This window comes from Hyperolius riggenbachi, chromosome 3, assembly GCF_040937935.1.
Source record: "Hyperolius riggenbachi isolate aHypRig1 chromosome 3, aHypRig1.pri, whole genome shotgun sequence".
Taxonomy (NCBI): Eukaryota; Metazoa; Chordata; class Amphibia; order Anura; family Hyperoliidae; genus Hyperolius; species Hyperolius riggenbachi.
The window spans coordinates 339,828,581-339,848,032 of record NC_090648.1 but is presented as its reverse complement, the minus strand read 5'-3'; the positions used below and the strand labels follow the sequence as shown (position 1 = coordinate 339,848,032).

General features: G+C 43.8%; 2 protein-coding genes across 5 annotated transcripts in view; one reads left to right on the top strand and one right to left on the bottom strand.

The window, feature by feature from the left end:
* The window catches only part of LOC137563881 (putative tetratricopeptide repeat protein 41), a 110,539-nt gene extending 106,721 nt beyond the window's left edge, over positions 1 to 3,818 (bottom strand). For 3 of the 4 annotated variants that reach the window (XM_068276922.1, XM_068276926.1, XM_068276924.1), the window contains exon 1: positions 3,509 to 3,818. The gene's annotated coding sequence lies outside the window, so the exon portion shown is untranslated. Of the gene's footprint in view, positions 1 to 3,483 lie in introns of all 4 variants that reach the window. The other variant, XM_068276923.1, reaches the window with a different exon arrangement.
* Positions 3,819 to 3,885: 67 nt separating this feature from the next.
* HSP90B1 (heat shock protein 90 beta family member 1) overlaps positions 3,886 to 19,452 on the top strand; it is a 31,272-nt gene continuing 15,705 nt past the window's right edge. The window contains 9 exon segments of the mRNA XM_068273665.1: positions 3,886 to 4,080; positions 6,247 to 6,350; positions 10,794 to 10,934; positions 11,019 to 11,135; positions 11,954 to 12,089; positions 12,092 to 12,284; positions 14,187 to 14,298; positions 16,605 to 16,727; positions 19,187 to 19,303. Coding sequence (XP_068129766.1) covers positions 4,032 to 4,080; positions 6,247 to 6,350; positions 10,794 to 10,934; positions 11,019 to 11,135; positions 11,954 to 12,089; positions 12,092 to 12,284; positions 14,187 to 14,298; positions 16,605 to 16,727; positions 19,187 to 19,303 — 1,092 coding nt within the window. The 5' untranslated portion in view covers positions 3,886 to 4,031.

Sequence of the window (19,452 nt, the reverse complement as noted above, 5' to 3'; positions counted from 1 at the left end):
TATCCCAATCAGTAGCTGATACCCCCTTTTACATGAGAAATCTATTCCTTTTCACAAACAGACCATCAGGGGGCGCTATATGACTGATATTGGGCTCTATTCATAAAAAATTTGAGGTGAAAAATCTCGTGGAGGGAAAATACTGCATCTGTATTTTAGACTTCTGGGTGGTCATTCATAAAAATGTTGGCAGCTGCGATAGCAGAGCGGAGATCTCCCGCTGAAGGCTGGCGGTAAGCTGTCGGAAGGCATGCGGAAAGACTGAAGCCGGCAGAGTCCCTCCGTGCACTGCTCTCTCTGGGAGGTCTGTCCCAATCACTTTCATGTAATCCGAACTCTTCTCACTACATCCGAGGAAGCGGTATTTCCCGTCCTCATACCGCTTCCTCTAATCTTTATGAATGGACATTTTGTAGATAAATCTAGAAAAACACCGCACAAGGCGGAAATTTCTCACTCTGCTGGGGAATTGTAGCGTATCATGCGGAAACAGCTTTTATGAATGCCCACTTTGCTAAATGGACGGGAAAGTCAGCTGTTTTGAGCGATAAACTGGCGGAAAAATTTTATGAATAGAGCCCAGTGTGGTGAAACCCCTCTTACAAGAAACTCTGAGGACCGTGGTACTCCTGGCATTTTCCTGTCTGTGAACCTTGCTGCACTGTGGGAAATAGCTGTTTACAGCTGTTTACAGCTGTTTCCAACTGCTAAAAAAGCATGCAGCAGCTACATCACCTGCCAACAGTAAAAATGTCACTATGTGATAAATGTCAGAAAGTAAATCAGGGATTTAAAAGATTTTACAATTGGCAACTGACTAAATCATTTATATATAATTATTGTAAAAATTAAGCACTTTTTTATCACATTATTTTCACTTGACTTCCTCCTTAAGGCTTGGTTCCCACTTGGGCCGGATCAGTGGGAGCAGACAGTGTAATGTCCCCTCCGATGGTCCGGCTGTAGCTGGCTGCAGATGCGTTAGCCCATAGGCTATATGGGGGAGCTCATGAACCTGCCTGAGATTACTGTGGACTGCACAGAAGTGCGGTCCACTTACCACAACGGATCCCACAGATCCATCACAGAGCAACAAATGTGAACAAGACGTTCACTGTTCGATTAGCAATGAACGAAGAAGAGACAAAAATGTCCGCTTTCCGCTCAAGTGGGAAAAGAGCCTTTAAAGGGATACTGTAGGGGGGTAGGGGGAAAATGAGTTGAACTTACCTGGGGCTTCTAATGGTCCCCTGCAGACATCCTGCCAAGTTCTTCAGTGTTGTGGTTTTGTGATGCATCTCCCCCCTCCAGGCCCCTCTCTGCACACTGCCTGTGTATTATTTAGATTAGGGCAGCTTCTCTCTTCTCTCTTATCTTTTACAAGCTGGATAAATCCTCCTCTGAGCTGGCTGGGCTTTCACATACTGAGGAATTACATACAGGCAGAGCTGTCTGCACTCTGCAGGAAGAAACAGCCTGACACTTCAGTGGAAGATAGCTGCAGGGGGAAAGAAACTCACAAATGATCTCTTGAGATTCAAAAGGAAGGGTGTATACAGCCTGCTTGTGTATGAATGTATTTTGTATGTGTGGACATACTGTACATCAACCTACTTCCTGTTTTGGTGGCCATTTTGTTTGTTTATAAACAAACTTTTTAAAACTGTTTTTAACCACTTTTAATGCGGCGAGGAGCGGCGAAATTGTGACAGAGGGTAATAGGAGATGTCCCCTAACGCACTGGTATCATGTTTACTTTTGTGCGATTTTAACAATACAGATTCTCTTTAAAGGGATACTGTAGGGGGTCGGGGGAAAATGAGTTTTACCCATGGCTTCTAATGGTCCCCCACAGACATCCTGTACCCAAGCAGCCACTCACCGATGCTCCGGCCCCGCCTCCAGGTCACTTCTAGAATTTCAGACTTTAAAGTCTGAAAACCACTGCACCTGCGTTGCCGTGTCCTCTCTCCCGCTGATGTCACCAGGAGCGTACTGCACAGGCCCAGTATGGTCTGTGCCTATGCAGTACGCTCCTGGTGACATCAGCGGGAGCGAGGACACGGCAACGCAGGTGCAGTGGTTTTCCGACTTTAAAGTCTGAAATTCCAGAAGTGAACCGGAGGCGGGGCCGGAACATCGGTAAGTGGCTGCTTGGGTACAGGATGTCTGTGGAGGACCATTAGAAGCCATGGGTAAAACTAATTTTCCCCCGACCCCCTACAGTATCCCTTTAAAGAGAATCTGTATTGTTAAAATCGCACAAAAGTAAACATGATACCAGTGCGTTAGGGGACATCTCCTATTACCCTCTGTCACAATTTCGCCGCTCCTCGCCGCATTAAAAGTGGTTAAAAACAGTTTTAAAAAGTTTGTTTATAAACAAACAAAATGGCCACCAAAACAGGAAGTAGGTTGATGTACAGTATGTCCACACATACAAAATACATTCATACACAAGCAGGCTGTATACACCCTTCCTTTTGAATCTCAAGAGATCATTTGTGAGTTTCTTTCCCCCTGCAGCTATCTTCCACTGAAGTGTCAGGCTGTTTCTTCCTGCAGAGTGCAGACAGCTCTGCTTGTATGTAATTCCTCAGTATGTGAAAGCCCAGCCAGCTCAGAGGAGGATTTATCCAGCTTGTAAAAGATAAGAGAGAAGGGAGAAGCTGCCCTAATCTAAATAATACACAGGCAGTGTGCAGAGAGGGGCCTGGAGGGGGGAGATGCATCACAGAACCACAACACTGAAGAACTTGGCAGCCTTCCAGACACAGGCTGACAAGTCTGACAAGAGAGAGATAAGTTGCTTTATTACAGAGATGGTGATAGTAGAAAGTGCTGCAGTAAGCCAGAACACATTAGAATAGCTTTTGGAACTTGTAGGATGATAAAAAACAGGATGCAATTTTTGTTACGGAGTCTCTTTAAGTAAATAAAATAAATAATATAATAATAATTACTCGCACTTAAGTTGCCTTTGATTTTTCTCAGTGTGATTGTGACTGGAGAAATGGTTCCTTTGAGATTTCCTGCTGGGTTCCCTAAAGACTAGAGCCAAATTTGCTGCCTGCAGCTGCCCGTGCAAAAGAGATCTAACAGTTGTAGTGAAGCATACTTTCTATGCACCACATGAATCACTGCAGACTTTAGGTGTGATGCAACTTTTTCCCTCCGGTGAAATCCTGTTTTTCCATGGAACGCAATTCCCCACTGTGAATGTTGTCCTTGAATTGGGCTTTAAAATATGCAATGCAATACACCTAAAAAATTAACTAGCTTCCTCCAAAACTGTCTCTAGGAAATGCACATTATGAGCATATTAGTGATGTAAGTGCTGCTATATTATCAGAAACGTGAGGTGCAATCTTCTGTCCCCTTTGCACCTAATGTCTAAAGTGAACAATTGCTCATTCATTTGACTGCACATTACCCCCAGTGTCACTGAAGAATCATGAAATCCAGTCCTAAAAATGTCCATACCTAAATATAGATAATGACAGATTACCTCTGCTTTTCTCTCAGGCTGTCTGATGGCAATGACTGAGATCAGACACTCCCATAGCAACAGCACCATGCCTGTGTTACCAGTGTAAACATCCGTGACCTGCCCCGGAAGTAAAGGCTGCATTGTGCCCTTGTCTAGCTTGTATTATGTGTGCATGGCAGGCGCTTTCCTGTGCTCCCGGGTGCCCCCCTCTGTCGGTTGTGTTATGACTCTCCCCAGTGACTGCAGCCAGTAGGAGCAGCATGTGCCCCAACAGCCCTGAGCTCCTCTGTATTGCAGCCAATAGGAGCGGGACACGCTCCTAGCCTTGGTCGCCGTACATGGAAGGCGCTCATTGGCCAGCGCTGCAGAGACGCGGGTTGCGAGGAAGACTGTGATTGGTGGCTTTGTGTGCGTGGTTGGCTACCATTGGCGGCTGCCCTGTGTCCGCCCGGTGCCTGTCAGGGGCAGATATTAAAGCATTGGAAGAGGTCGGGGCTGCAGTTGTCTGTGGATACCGGAGAGTGGTGTGTGCGCGCTCATCATGAGGAAGTTGTGGGCTGTCGGCCTATGCTTCGTGCTGCTGGCCTTCGGTGAGTGAGCCTTGCTGGGGAGACTCTGTCTGCACTAATTATGCATGCTGGAGTTGGCGTTTTCTAGAAGCTTCCTGCCCGGCAGCCTTCCAGAGGCGGGGAGGGGTGCGAGAGGTCTGGAACTTTCTCCATCCTCACGCTCTTTAGGAGTTATTGCTTCATCTGTGTCAACTTGTGTCAGACATTCTTACCCAATGTCCTGTCATGTTACTGGTCCTCATTTCCTGTCACATCCTCTCTCTTAGGCAGGGGCACCACTAAACTGGCTGCACCCCCCCACCACCACTTGCACACAATGCATTATTATACGGTAATGGTGCCTTCTGAACTACCTCACTATCATATAGCAACTGTAGCAAACATTTGCTGCTCATAGTTTGATACTGGGGAAAAAATGTGTATTCAGAAATACTGTACTTCCTTTAGCAAGTGAAGCCTTGTTTCCCTTAGCAAATGCTTCACTTTAGCTCCAGCTATTGTTTTTCTTGTGCTTGCATTGAAGTTTTGTCTAGCTAATTGTGTGAAAAAATTTTTCTTTTAACATTCTTTAAAACTTCCCAGTTTATGACTGGATGTGTGAGTTGAGTGCTGTGAACTCTTAAATGCTTTCTAGTAAGCTGTCCCTGTCTTATGAAGCAATCAGTGTTACACTGTAACTCAGGTCCCCATGTGCTTGCTCTTTGCTGTAGGCAGTGTGTCTTTTTAAATTGAAATGCTATGATCGGGTCTTCATTATACCTTTTTTGCATAAAAGCTGGTAGTGTTGGCTGTGCAGTGGATAAATATATTAATATCTTATCTGAATCTGGTATAGGTAAATGTTAGTGAGTTATTGCACATATCTTTCAGTCCATTTTGATTTTGTGGAACAAGATATGTTAGAATGAGGCAGATAACTTCTCAAATTGAACATAATTGTGGCACAGGTGGGCTCTCTAGGCAAAACTGAAATGATCTGGGGAAGTTGTGGATTTCTACTCCTCCCCTGGCAGTCATGCTGGCTGTTCCTCTTCTAGGTATGGTCCATGATATGGTAGGATTGGTGAGTTGATGAAAAGCGGTTTTTTTTTTTTTGGTTTTTTTTTTTTTATACATTGCTTGCACATGCACTAATCAAATGCAGCTGCTGATTATTTTAGGTAGTCCATTTTCAAGTTGCTTTCAATCTACACAAGATCAGGGTTGATCAAGTAGATTTACATAATTCTATCTCCTATGCCACTGACAGTGGCAGTTTCCTGTATAGTGACCGTGCTGCATTTTCTGGTAATTTCTCAAGTTTGTATTAGGGTAAATAGAGCAGTGTTTGGAAACAGTGTAGAGTGGTGATCTCTGCTGAGGAATATAATTTTTTTTTTTTTTTTTTTGGCACAGACATGCCAGTAAAAACCATGCTAGAGAGATGTCTAACCCATTCCTCAAGCTTAATGTGCGTGCAGATATATCATACTGTAGCTTTTGGCAGTTGTTAGGCTCCATTCACACTTTGAAGATTATGGTTCCAATTTGATTGTTCTTCTGTCACATCACAACATAGCTGAAAAGTTGCAATGTGTGATGCAACCATTATGTGAGGCATTTAGTGCAGTGAAACTATGCCTCACTGCCACTGTAAATGTGCATGTTACCTTGCAAACTCGCTGCATGTAGTGCATTGTCCTGATTGACCGTGTTGCATGGCAATCTGATGGTCCCATAGGAATATCATTTCATCTGCAAGGTGAAGCGATTATATTGTCTGACACAATGGACACAGTTTGAAAGAACCCTAAAACTAGTGGTGCTAGGTTAGGGGACCCCGCAGGAAACCTCTTAGGAAATCACAGTACCCTCTACAACACTAAGCACTGTGATTGGCCAAAAAGTGTGGGCGGAGTTTTACTACAATCTATCTGAAACCTAGTAGTTCAAGAGGGTGCTGTCCATCCAATCACATTAGCGGACGTTTCCTATAAGGTTTCCTGCTGGGTCCCCTAAACTAGACTAGCGCCAAACTTGTTTCTTATTCAAACCAATAGTTCAGATAATGGGTCAAGTCAGTAATTAGGCCTGTGAGTGTTTGCAAAGAACTTTTATATGTGCAGTAATAAAATGTGTATTTGTGTGTGTGTAGATCAGTTATAATGTGGCACCCTGAAGTAAAATCACTAAATATGTTTACTCTAGTAACTGTAAGAGCTGAAGATGACGACGAAAATGATGGTACGGTGGAGGAAGACATAGGAAAGAGTCGGGATGGCTCACGGACGGATGATGAAGTTGTGAAAAGGTTGGTGATGGAAATGCTATCAGAATTGTAGGACTGATGTGACAAAATTACAAATTTCTTGGCAGAAAAAATATTTATTATGGCCTTCTGGTAGTTAGTTTCACCTTTTTGTACAGTTTGTTCTGGCTTTACTTCTGACCTCACAACTAGGTATAATCCATGAGATGCAAATATTTCAGTTCATGCTGGATTATGTTGATTTTTATGCAAATATATGCAGCTTGAAAATGGACCAGTCAAGTCCCACCCAGGTTTAAACTGATCGGTCCATTTTCAAGCTGGTTATAGTTGCATAAAAATGTACGTAATTCTGCAGGAGCTTTGAAATATGGTCTCATTGATCATCCCTGCTTACAACCTAACTGGGGGGATTGATCTGTACTGTATGGTTTACTTTACAATACAGTAGTAAGACCTGGGTCACACTGGCATGGATAGAAAGCTGATCGGTGTAAAAACTGATCCATGGAACATTAGCTAGAAACTACTAACGATCCATGGTTGGGGTGTTTTTTATTTATTTTTTTTGTTTGTTTTTTGTGTGGATGTATGACTGCATTTATTTGCAATTCAGCATCTAATCTGATGCTAACAGGCACCTTCTGGTTGCAATTTAATACAGCCAAATAGCAGCTTTTGTAACTGTTTGTCAGCACTTGACAAGTGTTATAGCTGCTGCTGTGGTCAGATACATCCACAGAACAGACACCGCCTTAAAGAGAATCTGTATTGTTAAAATCGCACAAAAGTAAACATACCAGTGCGTTAGGGGAGGGATCCCCAACCTGTGGTCTGCGGCCCACTGGTGGTCCGCAGGACGCTTTCAGTTGGGCCGCGGGACTGTCCTCTTGCCCCCGCCTGCTTCATTTTGAAGATGTTATGTACTTTGCCTTGGCATTCTATAGAATGTGTAGGCAAACTTTAATGTTTTTTGGGATTGTAGACTGGCTTAAAGAGGATCTGTATTGTTAAAATCGCTCAAAAGTAAACATACCAGTGCGTTAGGGGACATCTCCTATTACCCTCTGTCACAATTTCGCCGCTCCCCGCCGCATTAAAAGTGGTTAAAAACAGTTTTAAAAAGTTTGTTTATAAACAAACAAAATGGCCACCAAAACAGGAAGTAGGTTGATGTACAGTATGTCCACACATAGAAAATACATTCATACACAAGCAGGCTGTATACACCCTTCCTTTTGAATCTCAAGAGATCATTTGTGTGTTTCTTTCCCCCTGCATCTCTCATGCACTGAAGTTTCAGGCTGCTCTTTTCTTCCTGCAAACAGCTTTGCCCTTGTCTGTAACTCCTCAGTATGTGAAAGCCCAGCCAGCTCTGAGGACGATTTATCCAGCTTGTAAAAGTTAAGAGAAGAGAAGCTGCCCTAATCTAAATAATACACAGGCAGTGTGCATAGAGGGTCCTGGAAGGGGGAGTTCGTAGCAGAACCACAACACTGAAGAACTTGGCAGCCTTCCAGACACAGGCCGACAAGTCTGACAGGGGAAAGATACATTGATTTATTACAGAGACTGTGATAGCAGAAAGTGCTGCAGTAAGCCAGAACACATTAGAATAGCTTTTGGAACTTGTAGGATGATAAAAAACAGGATGCAATTTTTGTTACGGAGTCTCTTTAAGGCTCATACACACATCAGACCATAGTCTTTGGAAAATGAAAGATCACAGACCAATTTTACCCCCTTACATGTAGTATGAGAGCCATACCTACAGTCTATTCTATGGAGCTGAACTCTCCATCAGACAGAAATCTTTGCAAGATGCTGCACACAAAGATGTTGTAGACATTCAAAAGATCGGTTCCTGCAAAAGATCAGTTCCTGCAAAATGCATTCATAGTCTATGAGATCTGCAGATCATCATACACACCTTGTTTAACAGACATTCATCTGCAGATCTGATCTGCAGATGATTGTCTGATCTGCAGATGATTGTCTGATCTGCAGATGATTGTCTGATCTGCAGATGATTGTCTGATCTGCAGATGATTGTCTGATCTGCAGATGATTGTCTGATCTGCAGATGATTGTCTGATCTGCAGATGATTGTCTGATCTGCAGATGATTGTCTGATCTGCAGATGATTGTCTGATCTGCAGATGATTGTCAGTTAAAGGGAAGGTTCAGGGACAGTTGGTAAAAAATAAAAATCCGAATCCACTTACCTGGGGCTTCCTCCAGCCCGTGGCAGGCAGCAGGTGCCCTCGGCGCCGCTCCGCAGGCTCCCGGTGGCCGACCCGACCTGGCCAGGCCGGCGGCCAGGTCGGGCCTCTTCTGCGCTCCATTGTGCGTTCCACGCCGGCGCACTGACGTCATCGGACGTCCTCCGGGCTGTACTGCGCAGGCTCAGAACTACTAAGCCTGTGCAGTACAGCCCGGAGGACGTCCGATGACGTCAGCGCGCCGGCGTGGAACGCACAATGGAGCGCAGAAGAGGCCCGACCTGGCCGCCGGCCTGGCCAGGTCGGGTCGGCCACCGGAGACCACCGGGAGCCTGCGGAGCGGCGCCGAGGGCACCTCCTGCCTGCCACGGGCTGGAGGAAGCCCCAGGTAAGTGGATTCGGATTTTTATTTTTTACCAACTGTCCCTGAACCGTCCCTTTAAACAAGGTGTGTATGATGATCTGCAGATCTCATAGACTATGAATGCGATCTGCAGGAACGAATCTTTAGCAGGAACATATCTTTTGCAGATACTGATCTTTTGTGTCTGTACAGCATCTGTGTGTGTGCAGCATCTTGCAAAGATTTTTTTCTGATGGGGAGTTCAGCTCCATAGAAAAGACTGAAGGTATGGCTCTCATACTACATGAAGGGTGGTAAGAGTGGTCTGTGATCTTTCATTTTCCAAAGACTATATAGTCTGTGTGTATGAGCCTTTACAATCTGTACTGAGCGTTTGCTAGCGCCTTGTGGTTCCACAGTAGCAATTGCATCCATCCTTTCACACTGGGCACCTGCTTGTGTGAAAGACTCCTAAATTAAGGACCATTTCTACTAACAAATCTACTTCTACCTGCAGGCAGAGCACTTAGAAATAAAATGTAGTTTTAGGATTGCTGGAGTTGTGGCGTTGCTGCTGCCCTTGCTTTGTATTGCATCATTACACTGTTCAGACTGCATGAGGAAAGGCGCATACTGAATCTCTTTGGGAGGACTTCAGACTATAGCAGTGACTGGATGTAGTGTGTAGTGCATAAAGTGTCTAGTGTCTATGCTTCTGATAAAGTATTCCGATCCCCCTACAGGCATCATTTACTACCCTTGTGTATGTAACTTTAGGCTTGTGCGTAATTACACCTTGTATATTACAAAAGACTGCCAGAGTTCTTCCTTGCAATCCTGGGACTGGACAAACATTGAGACAAAATGACATATTACAGAAAGAAGCCTTAGTTTAGAAACAAATTCTAGCCAACAAACCCTGCTCTTCTTCCCCCCCCCCCCCCCCCCCCCCCATCTTTCTTGTGTGCCTGCCTGCCCCTCAGCATTCTAAGAGCCAACCAGTCAGTACCAGCTGCTCTTGCTTCATATGTTACAAGTAGTATTGTGATCAGATCCAGGTTTCCTAATTCAGAAACCAAGATTGCAATGCACTTCAGTATTGAAGCTAGTGGGAGAGGATGACAAGGAGATCACTCACGCTGCACTTCATGAGACTTTGATGCTTCCTCCCTCCGGCTTGGAGGAAGGAAGCATCAGTCATTAAGTGTGGCATGGACCATAACCTCGTGACCCTTTCCAGGTACTGAAGTGTGGTGTGTGGCGAAATTGGGGAAACCTGGATTCGAACACAAACACTAGTTATAAGCCGTGTACAGACTCTGTCTCTTACAAGTATCTGGTAGAACCATGTAGCTTTTGGCTTGCCTATCTTCCTCCCTGTTGGTCCATGCAGATCCTTTGTTTGCATCTGGCTGAGCATCTCTAATCAGAAATGTCATGCAGTCCAAGCACAATCCCTAATTCTCATGGTTGAGATTGGGCATAAGCTCCACAGAGCTCTGGCATTTGGAATTTGAAGTCAGATTAAAATTTGCAGGGGGGGGGTAGTACTTATCCTTGTCATCGCCTATAGCTGATGTGTTTCACGTCCCTACTATACTTCCACTTTCTGGGTTTCAAGGTGGAAGCATAGGAGAGATGGGATACAATGGAACGTGGCATGCAGGGACTATATTCAGCGACAAGGGTAAGCGAACTGCCCCCCATCATAGCCCCGCAAGTTTTTAATTTGGAATTCAGCTCTGTGAAGCTTTCAACAACCGGGCTAGGGAGAACTTAGAAATGTATTCAATTTTAAACTAGCGTATGGTAACAGCTAGCCACATGTAACACTTATCCGGAAAGTTCAGTAGGTAAAATTGTCTTCCCTTTTTTTTTTTTTTTTTTTTTTTTTTTTTTTTTTTTTTTTTTTTTTTTATAGGAAGAAGAAGCTATTCAGCTGGATGGACTCAATGCTGCTCAGATAAAAGAAATCCGGGACAAATCAGAAAAGTTTGCATTCCAGGCTGAAGTAAATAGAATGATGAAACTTATTATTAACTCTCTATACAAGAATAAAGAGGTAAACCCTTTGCAAGCCCATTTGCTTCCATTCTGCCCTTAATAAATGAAGATGTTTTAACTATCATAATCTAACCTCTTACAGATCTTCCTTCGAGAACTGATTTCCAATGCTTCTGATGCCCTTGACAAGATCCGGTTAATTTCTTTAACAGATGACACTGCGCTTTCTAACAACGAAGAACTAACCATTAAGATTAAGGTATGACTGGTGATAAAACGGTAATAAAAAAATCTATATGCTTAATGCTCCACCTTCATTGGAAATCTGTGTATAATGCAGGTGAAGTGATTAACGCATACAATTGCTGAATGTGGACTAAGAAAACTATACAACTTTTTATAAACTCTATCTAAATTACTCTCCCATATCCAATGTCCCAGTGCAGAATTATGTTTTATGGGTTACATATGTACTTCAATGTATGTTTGCCTTTTTTTTTTTTTTTTTTTTTTTTTTTTTTTTTTTTTTTTTTTTTTTTTTTGGAGCAACTGTTGACCTGCAAACAAGGATGGCCTTTTTGAGTAAGGAACTACTTAAATTCGAGATTAAAATGAGGCTTGCTTGCCCCAGGTGTGACTTACCCAGAAGTCCGTCGGCTTCTATGCGTCAAGTCGCTCGTGACCTGTGGCACACATTCCATGACTCACTACCGCACTTCCTCCTTCAGCTTGGAGGTAGTGCGGTAGCAAGTCATGGAACGCATCCCACAGCTCGCATGCAAGTGAGAAGCTGACTGACTGACTTCTGGGTAAATAACCCACAATCTCCCGTGGTCACTTTGCTAAAAATCTCATGTGTACCAAGCATTAGCTCTTCAACAGTGGTGGTAGCATACTGGGCAGCAATGTAAGTTTCAATGAATGTATACTTTTGGGAGTAGAGTAATACATGGAGATGTTCATTAAGGTGAGAGATGCATTGTATTTTGGGGAAATCGAGAGATTTTAAATTCATGTTTTGTGATACAAAGTTTAATCGTATGATTTATCCTGTGTGTAACTTTGTTCTATTTATAGTGTGATAAAGAGAAGAACATGCTACATATCACAGACACTGGCATTGGAATGACAAAAGATGAACTGGTTAAGAATTTGGGAACCATTGCTAAATCTGGCACAAGTGAATTCTTGAACAAGCTCACAGAAGCCCAAGACGAGGCCAGTCTACCTCTGAGCTGATTGGCCAGTTTGGTGTTGGTTTCTATTCTGCCTTCCTTGTTGCAGACCGTGTAATTGTAACCTCAAAGCATAACAATGGCACTCAGCACATATGGGAGTCTGATTCTAATGAATTCTTTGTTACGGAGGATCCTCGTGGTGATACCCTAGGAAGAGGAACAACCATAACGTAAGTAGTTATGTGCACAGTGTAATGTAGCAATGTTGTATGTGAACATAAGTTGTAGTTTCAAGGTGCCCATACATCAATCGCTGTATAGGCAAATCTACCATGAGACAGATCTCTCGCTTATCAAATCTCATTAGAGATCTTTTGCCTGCCTATACACCATAGGCAGGTTCCCAAAAGATTTCAGCATAAAGTCTATCCAGAATTGGCCTAGTAAAGTCACCTACTTGGCTGCCTTAAGTACCGTATTTTCCGCCGTATAAGACGCACTTTTTCTCCCCAAAAAATGGGGAGAAAAAGTCCCTGCGTCTTATACGGCAAAGGCAGGGAATCCCCGACTTCCAAACCGCAACCCGCCGCCACGTCGGGGATTCCCTGCACTGCCCCGTGTGTGCTCATTGCTCCCCGTGTGGTCCGCAAACACCCGCCGCCGCTTGTGACTATGTTCCCCCTGAGTGGTCCACAACTGCCGCGTATATGTCCGCAAACACCCGCTGCTTGTGTACATGTCCCCCCTCTGTGGTCCGCAACTGCCCGCTTTTGCCCTCACATGTGTCGCCGCTGTCCCCCTGTGTAAATAGCTGGACCCCGCTCATCTTACCTAAGTCAGTGCCTTCTGCGGGGATCGGAGACCCGCTTGTACCATCACTTGTGTCGCCGCTTTCCCCCGGTGTAAATAACTGGACCGCGCTCATCTTACCTAAGTCAGTGCCTTCTGCGGGGATCGGAGACCTGGCTTCACACACGCGGCTCCCCCTAGTGAAGGTTTCTGCTGATGACGCAGCAGAAGCAATTACTAGAGTGGAAGTGCGGAAGTGAAGCCAGGTCTCCGATCCCCGCAGAAGGCACTGACTTAGGTAAGATGAGCGCGGTCCAGTTATTTACACCGGGGGAAAGCGGCGACACAAGTGAGGGTACAAGCGGGTCTCCGATCCCCGCAGAAGGCACTGACTTAGGTAAGATGAGCGGGGTCCAGCTATTTACACAGGGGGACAGCGGCGACACATGTGAGGGCAAAAGCGGGCAGTTGCGGACCACAGAGGGGGGACATGTACACAAGCGGTGGGTGTTTGCGGACATATACGTGGCAGTTGTGGACCACCCAGGGGGAACATAGTCACAAGCGGCGGCGGGTGTTTGCGGACCACACGGGGAGGTACACGGTAGGCAAAATGGGGACACCTAGGGACAGAATGACACACACTAGGGACATAATGAAGACAGCAGGACACGTACTGGGGACATACAGGGAACACCTGGGGACAGCAGGACATACACTATAGGGACAGCAGTGAACATTCCTGGGACAGCAAGACACACTAGGGACATACTGGGGACAGCAGGGTATATACCAGAGACACACTGGAGACATACTGGGGACAGCAGAACACACACTTACTGGGGGCAGCAGGGGACATACTGGGGACAGCAGAACACACATTAGGGACTTACTGGGGGCAGCAGGGGAAATACTGGGGACAGCAGGACACACACTGACATACTGGGGACAGTAGTACACACACTTGGGACAGAAGGGGACACAGTACGACACCAATTGGGGGAGAACATCAACAAGACGCTCCTGGAACATGGACGCACCAGGTTTAGTATATTTCTTTTTTTTCCTTGTTTTTTGCCCCCTAAACCTAGGTGCGTCTTATATTCCGGAGCGTCTTATACGGCGCGAAATACGGTATGTCTCCTAGATGAATGGTCACCTTAACAAGCTGCATGCTTCAGGAACAGTTTTAAGTCTGTGCATGGTTCTTAAGGTCTCTGTTAACAAGCAAAATGAAGTAACTGTGCAGTTGTATACATCTAGTCTCCCAAGAGGCATATCATGAATATAAACTATGCAGCATTTTAGCTAATGGCTTTTTTTCACCCTCTTCTTCCTAACAGCTTGGTTTTGAAAGAGGAAGCAACAGATTACCTTGAATTAGAGACCATTAAGAATCTAGTCCGGAAATATTCTCAGTTCATCAACTTCCCTATCTATGTGTGGAGTAGCAAGGTAATTATTAATTATGAAACTGATTTATATATATATATATATATATTAATGTGCAATTCCAATGAACAAAATTTATATCCTACAGGTTTCTGTTGAGCTGAAATCCATTTTACTATTCTTAGAAATTGCTTTAAGTCCTACAATTGTAATTCTCAAACTTCTGGGATGCTCTAAATGGAGAAAGTTAGTATTGCCCTTTATGCTGGGTACACACTATGAGATTTTCTGGTCGATTTACTGTCAGATCGATTATTTCCAACATGTCCTATTTGCTTTTTGATCATTTTCCGATCGATTTCCGTGCACTTTAATAGGGAATCGATCGGAAAATGCTCGGGAAAACGATCGGAAAGCAAATCGAACATGTTGGAAATAATCGATCTGACAGTAAATCGACCAGAAAATCTCAGTGTGTACCCAGCATTAGATTTAGCGAATGTTTCTTTGCTTTGTAAATGGGGGTGAGTGCAAAAGTTGGTGGGGAGAGAAGTATTGAAGAGTACTTTGGACTTTCTTAAACAAAAACTTTAGAGGAACTCCAGCCTAAACATACTGTCATTAAGTTACATTAGTTATGTTAATTAAAATAGATAGGTAATCTCTTACCCACACTGTTTTAAAAGAACAGGCAAATGTTTGATTTCATGTCAGCCATCTTTTTGGTTGAAAGGAGGTGACCGGGAGCATGAGACACAGTTCCAACTGTCCTGAGCACCTCTCCCGGTTGCTAGGCAACGTGAATAACATAGGAAATCCCATCATGCTCTGCACAGCATCAGGGAAAACCGCCTGGGCTTCTTTTCTTTGATGGGTGGAGCTTGGCTAAAAATGCAGCTAAAAATGATGCTTTAGTAAGAAAAACAAAATTATGATGCTGTGAAACTGTTAAAGAAACGCCAAGTCTTTTCAGTGCTGCTGAGTAGATTTTTAGTCCGGAGGTTCACTTTAAGATCACATAACACTTTTGGGCTACAAAGGTATCTGGTATTCTCAAATATGCCGTTTACCTTTTATAAAGGGGGTGGTGAGCAGAGGTAGAAGTCTTTCTGTAAACTGTCCATACACTTAAAGAGAACCTGTAACAAAAAACCCTCTGGGGGATACTCGCCTCAGGAGGGGGAAGACTCCGGTTCCCAATCGGGCTTCCCCGACTTCTGAAGCTTGAAGGAATCCAGCGCTGGCTCCCCCAACAAGCAGCGATCTATTTACCTTTCTGCAATCCTGTGCAGGCGCAATGGTGGCTTATTTGGGCTAGGTGGAAATAGCCGCACTACTGCGCAGGTGCAAAGGACTCATGCCTGCGCAGTAGAGCGGATACAACTGGGTTTGGCTATTTCTGCCTTACCTGACTGAATATTTTACCTCGTTGAACTTCGTTGGGTCATGGCGCTTGGATGGGGGAAGCCTTGTTAGGATCCAGAGGCTTTTCCCTCCTGAGGTAAGTATCCACCAGAGGGTTTTTTTTTTTTTTTTTTTTTTTTTTTTTTTCCATTAGATTTGTCTTTGTGCTTACTGATACAAAGTTAAAATAAAAATATAACAACGGGATGTATCTGTTGGTGCCTGTTTTTCTTGCCTCCAAAAAGTCAGAATTCGGCACCTTGTTACCTTTTTTGTCTTTACTATAAATGATGTATTTGTTTGGAATAGAGGGTCTAAAGTTAAAGGTCAGATGGCTTTCCCATGCTGGTAAGGCTTGAGTGTAAAAATGGCAATCGTTAAGATATACAAAACATACATTACTTATGGATTATATACAGACCTCTTATCAACTCCTCGTGTGGATAGTCACATTTTTAAAAATTGTTTACCTTTAAAGGGATACTGTAGGGGGGTCGGGGGAAAATGAGTTTAACTTACCCGGGGCTTCTAATGGTCCCCCGCAGGCATCCTGTGCCCGCGCAGCCACTCACCGATGCTCCGGCCCCGCCTCCGGTTCACTTCTGGAATTTCCGACTAAAGTCAGAAAACCCCTGCGCCTGCGTTGCCGTGTCCTCGCTTCCCCTGATGTCACCAGGAGCGCAGGCACAGAGACCATACCGGGCTTGTGCTATACACTCCTGGTGACATCAGCGGGAACGAGGACACGGCAACGCAGGCGCAGGGGTTTTCTGACTTTAAAGTCGGAAATTCCAGAAGTGAGCCAGAGGCGGGGCCGGAGCATCGGTGAGTGGCTGCGTGAGCACAGGATGTCTGCGGGGGACCATTACAAGCCACGGGTAAGTTCAACTCCCCCGACACCCCCCCCCCCCCCCCCCCCAGGATTCCTTTAACCTAAAATCTAACCATCCACTCCTGTATTCTAGACTGAGACTGTCGAAGAACCCATTGATGAAGAGGAAGCTAAACCAGAGGATAAGGAAGAGGAAACGGATGAGGAAGCTGCTGTGGAGGAGGAGGAAGAAGAGAAGAAACCAAAGACTAAGAAGGTGGGTGTTTTTTTGTTTTTTTTTTTGTTGTTTTTTTTTTTGTTTACACTCACTTTACGAATGTTGCCATTGTATATTTACTCTCCTAGTTCCTGTTTGGAGTTCCCCTGGAGTGGGAGTCCTCTATATTTGTCCACTATATATGTATTTCCTCTCTGCATAGTACAGTACATGCCACTCAGAGTAGTTCTCTCTATCTCTCTATCTCCTCTCTATCTCTGCATTGGTGGTTTCCCCAGAATTTTTTTTCCCTAGCCAGCTGGCAACGCAGGACAGGGAAAATACAGGGCCAGTGCTTCTATCGTTGCAAACTGGGCCCCCAATTGCAGGGAATCTCTCCCCTCAGGTGGCGTCTGGGCATCCCTGCAGGGAGCTGATTGAGTATAAGCTCTTCAGCAGAGTGTCCCAAATGGGGAAGGGGAGGCATATGAAAGCATAGCCTCTTGGGTTGTGCAATTCTCTGCAAGAGCCATTGCAGTTTGGACAATACATATACAGTATATTGTGCTTTTCTACTGGTGTATTCAAAGCTACAGTGATCACAGCTGCCAGATACTGGTTGATCACCATAAAACAAATGTACAGAGAAAGGTTTTGTTTCTCCAGTGGGACTGATATAAGTAGGGGATAAGGATTCAATAAAAAAACACACAATCTAGGCTCCTCACCTTGAGCTAGGTTATTTAAACACTTGTACATTTAATGGGGAGGTGCTGAAAGGTGTGTGGCAAGCAAAACATCAAAACTAACTTTTTAAAAGCTGGGATCTTCGTTACAAGAATAAAATCTCTTGCGTAGTCATACACTGCGTAAAGGTAGCCCAGTGTCGTACCTTTACGCGGTGTATGACTACGCCAGATACTTTATTCTTGTAACTAAGATCCCAGCTTTTAACTTGGCTGTAGGGACAGCATTGATTGCTGCATGATTTTTGTAAATCGATTCGCATGAGTGTGCGGAAGTTTGTTTTGGGGATAAGGAATCAGCCTGCTGACTGATGAAACTGGGTAGGGCGCCCTTTCAACTGCATACTGCAATCCTAGAATTTATTGTTTCTGATTGACAAAAAGTACAGTATACATAAGTGAATCCAGGAATGCAAAGGAGGAAGCACGCTATACAGTGCTCTGGAAGGCTTAAGCAAAGGCGCAGAGTGTATTACTGTATACTGCCAGTCTGCTGCACAACAAATGTGCTCAGAGGTTTATACTGTATAAATGCTTTAAAGATCACAAATACACGCATACAAGGTGATGATCAGAACCACTGCCGACCTGTGCACATCTTTCTTACACTCTTGCTGCTAACTCCCAGGATGGGAAAGCAGTGGGTGTCACCCATCTTTAGTATTACCGTTCTTGCTGATAAGAGAGACAGCTGGCCGGTCACCAGAATTAACTGAGTGCAGCACCCAGCTTAACGTGCATCCGAGATGAACTTTTACTAATTTCATAATTGTGTTCCTTTCTTATTGTTTATAGGGCTTTCCTCAAGCCAAATACTTTTTTGTTTTTGTTTTAATACTCTAATTCCCTATAAACTAAAGAAACCATGCCCACAGGTTTTCAGAGAGTCAAGGCACTATCAGACAGTAGCAAGGGCTCATGGGAGCTCAGGGGGGATTAGGTTTTTTGCTCAAGATGCAGATAAGCCTGCCTCTGTGTAATGTTTACAAACATGGCTGCTGTTGTTGTATCACATGAATAATCAATCATATTCTATTACAGCTGTTTGCAGCTAGATTTGCTGTGTAAACTACTTAAACTTTAGCTAAGATATATAGACAAGTTACTTTGTTATAGTTAGTTTTTCATCTCGGATCCGCATTAATTGTTCCCACCCAATATGTGATATGTTTAAAGGAACACTGAGGCGAAAAAAACTTGATATAATGAATTTTGTGTAGTACAGATAATTTAATAAAACATTTATAGCAAAGAAATCCTTTTTTATTTTCAGGTATATGGGGTTTTTTTTTTTTTTTTTTTTTTTTTCAGTTTACAAACTACACTCTGCATTTTAAACTATGAAGCAGAGCTAATGATCCTTTAAATGTCTCTGCAGTAGAATCTTATCTAAAGTTCTTTCACGGTTTCTTTGATGTATAAGTGCTTCAGAAAATTGCAAAGCTCCCTGACTAAATTAGTCAGAGCTCGAAGCTTTCTTGCATAGATAACTTAACTCTTCTTGTACTGGAAACAATATGAGACTTTTATATCTGTGCTACTAACATTCTATTTCTTGGCTGTACTACATATACAATTCATTATACCATAAGTCTTTCCCTTCAGATTCCCTTGAAAAATGAAGGGGGATTAAAAACTCAAGGTACATACAGACCATCGGACATTTTATAGACTTTGTTTCAAATTATCAGTGAAAGGGTGTCTTCTGTGTAACTTTTTGTACATCATTCACCCCAAAGGCAATTTGAACTCAACCATACTTTCATTATACAGGTTGAGAAAACTATATGGGACTGGGAGCTCATGAATGACATCAAACCCATCTGGCAGCGACCATCTAAGGAGGTTGAAGAGGATGAATACAAGGCCTTCTACAAGTCTTTCTCCAAGGTGAAGGCTTCGTTCTATAGTCTCTAGCAAGGCATTTTGACTGTTGCGTTTTTTTTTTTTTTTTTTTTTTTTTTTTCCCCCTTGATTCTGACATATCTTAGATCAGTGGATTGGTAGATAGGTGTACTGATTTGTTTTTACCTACAATC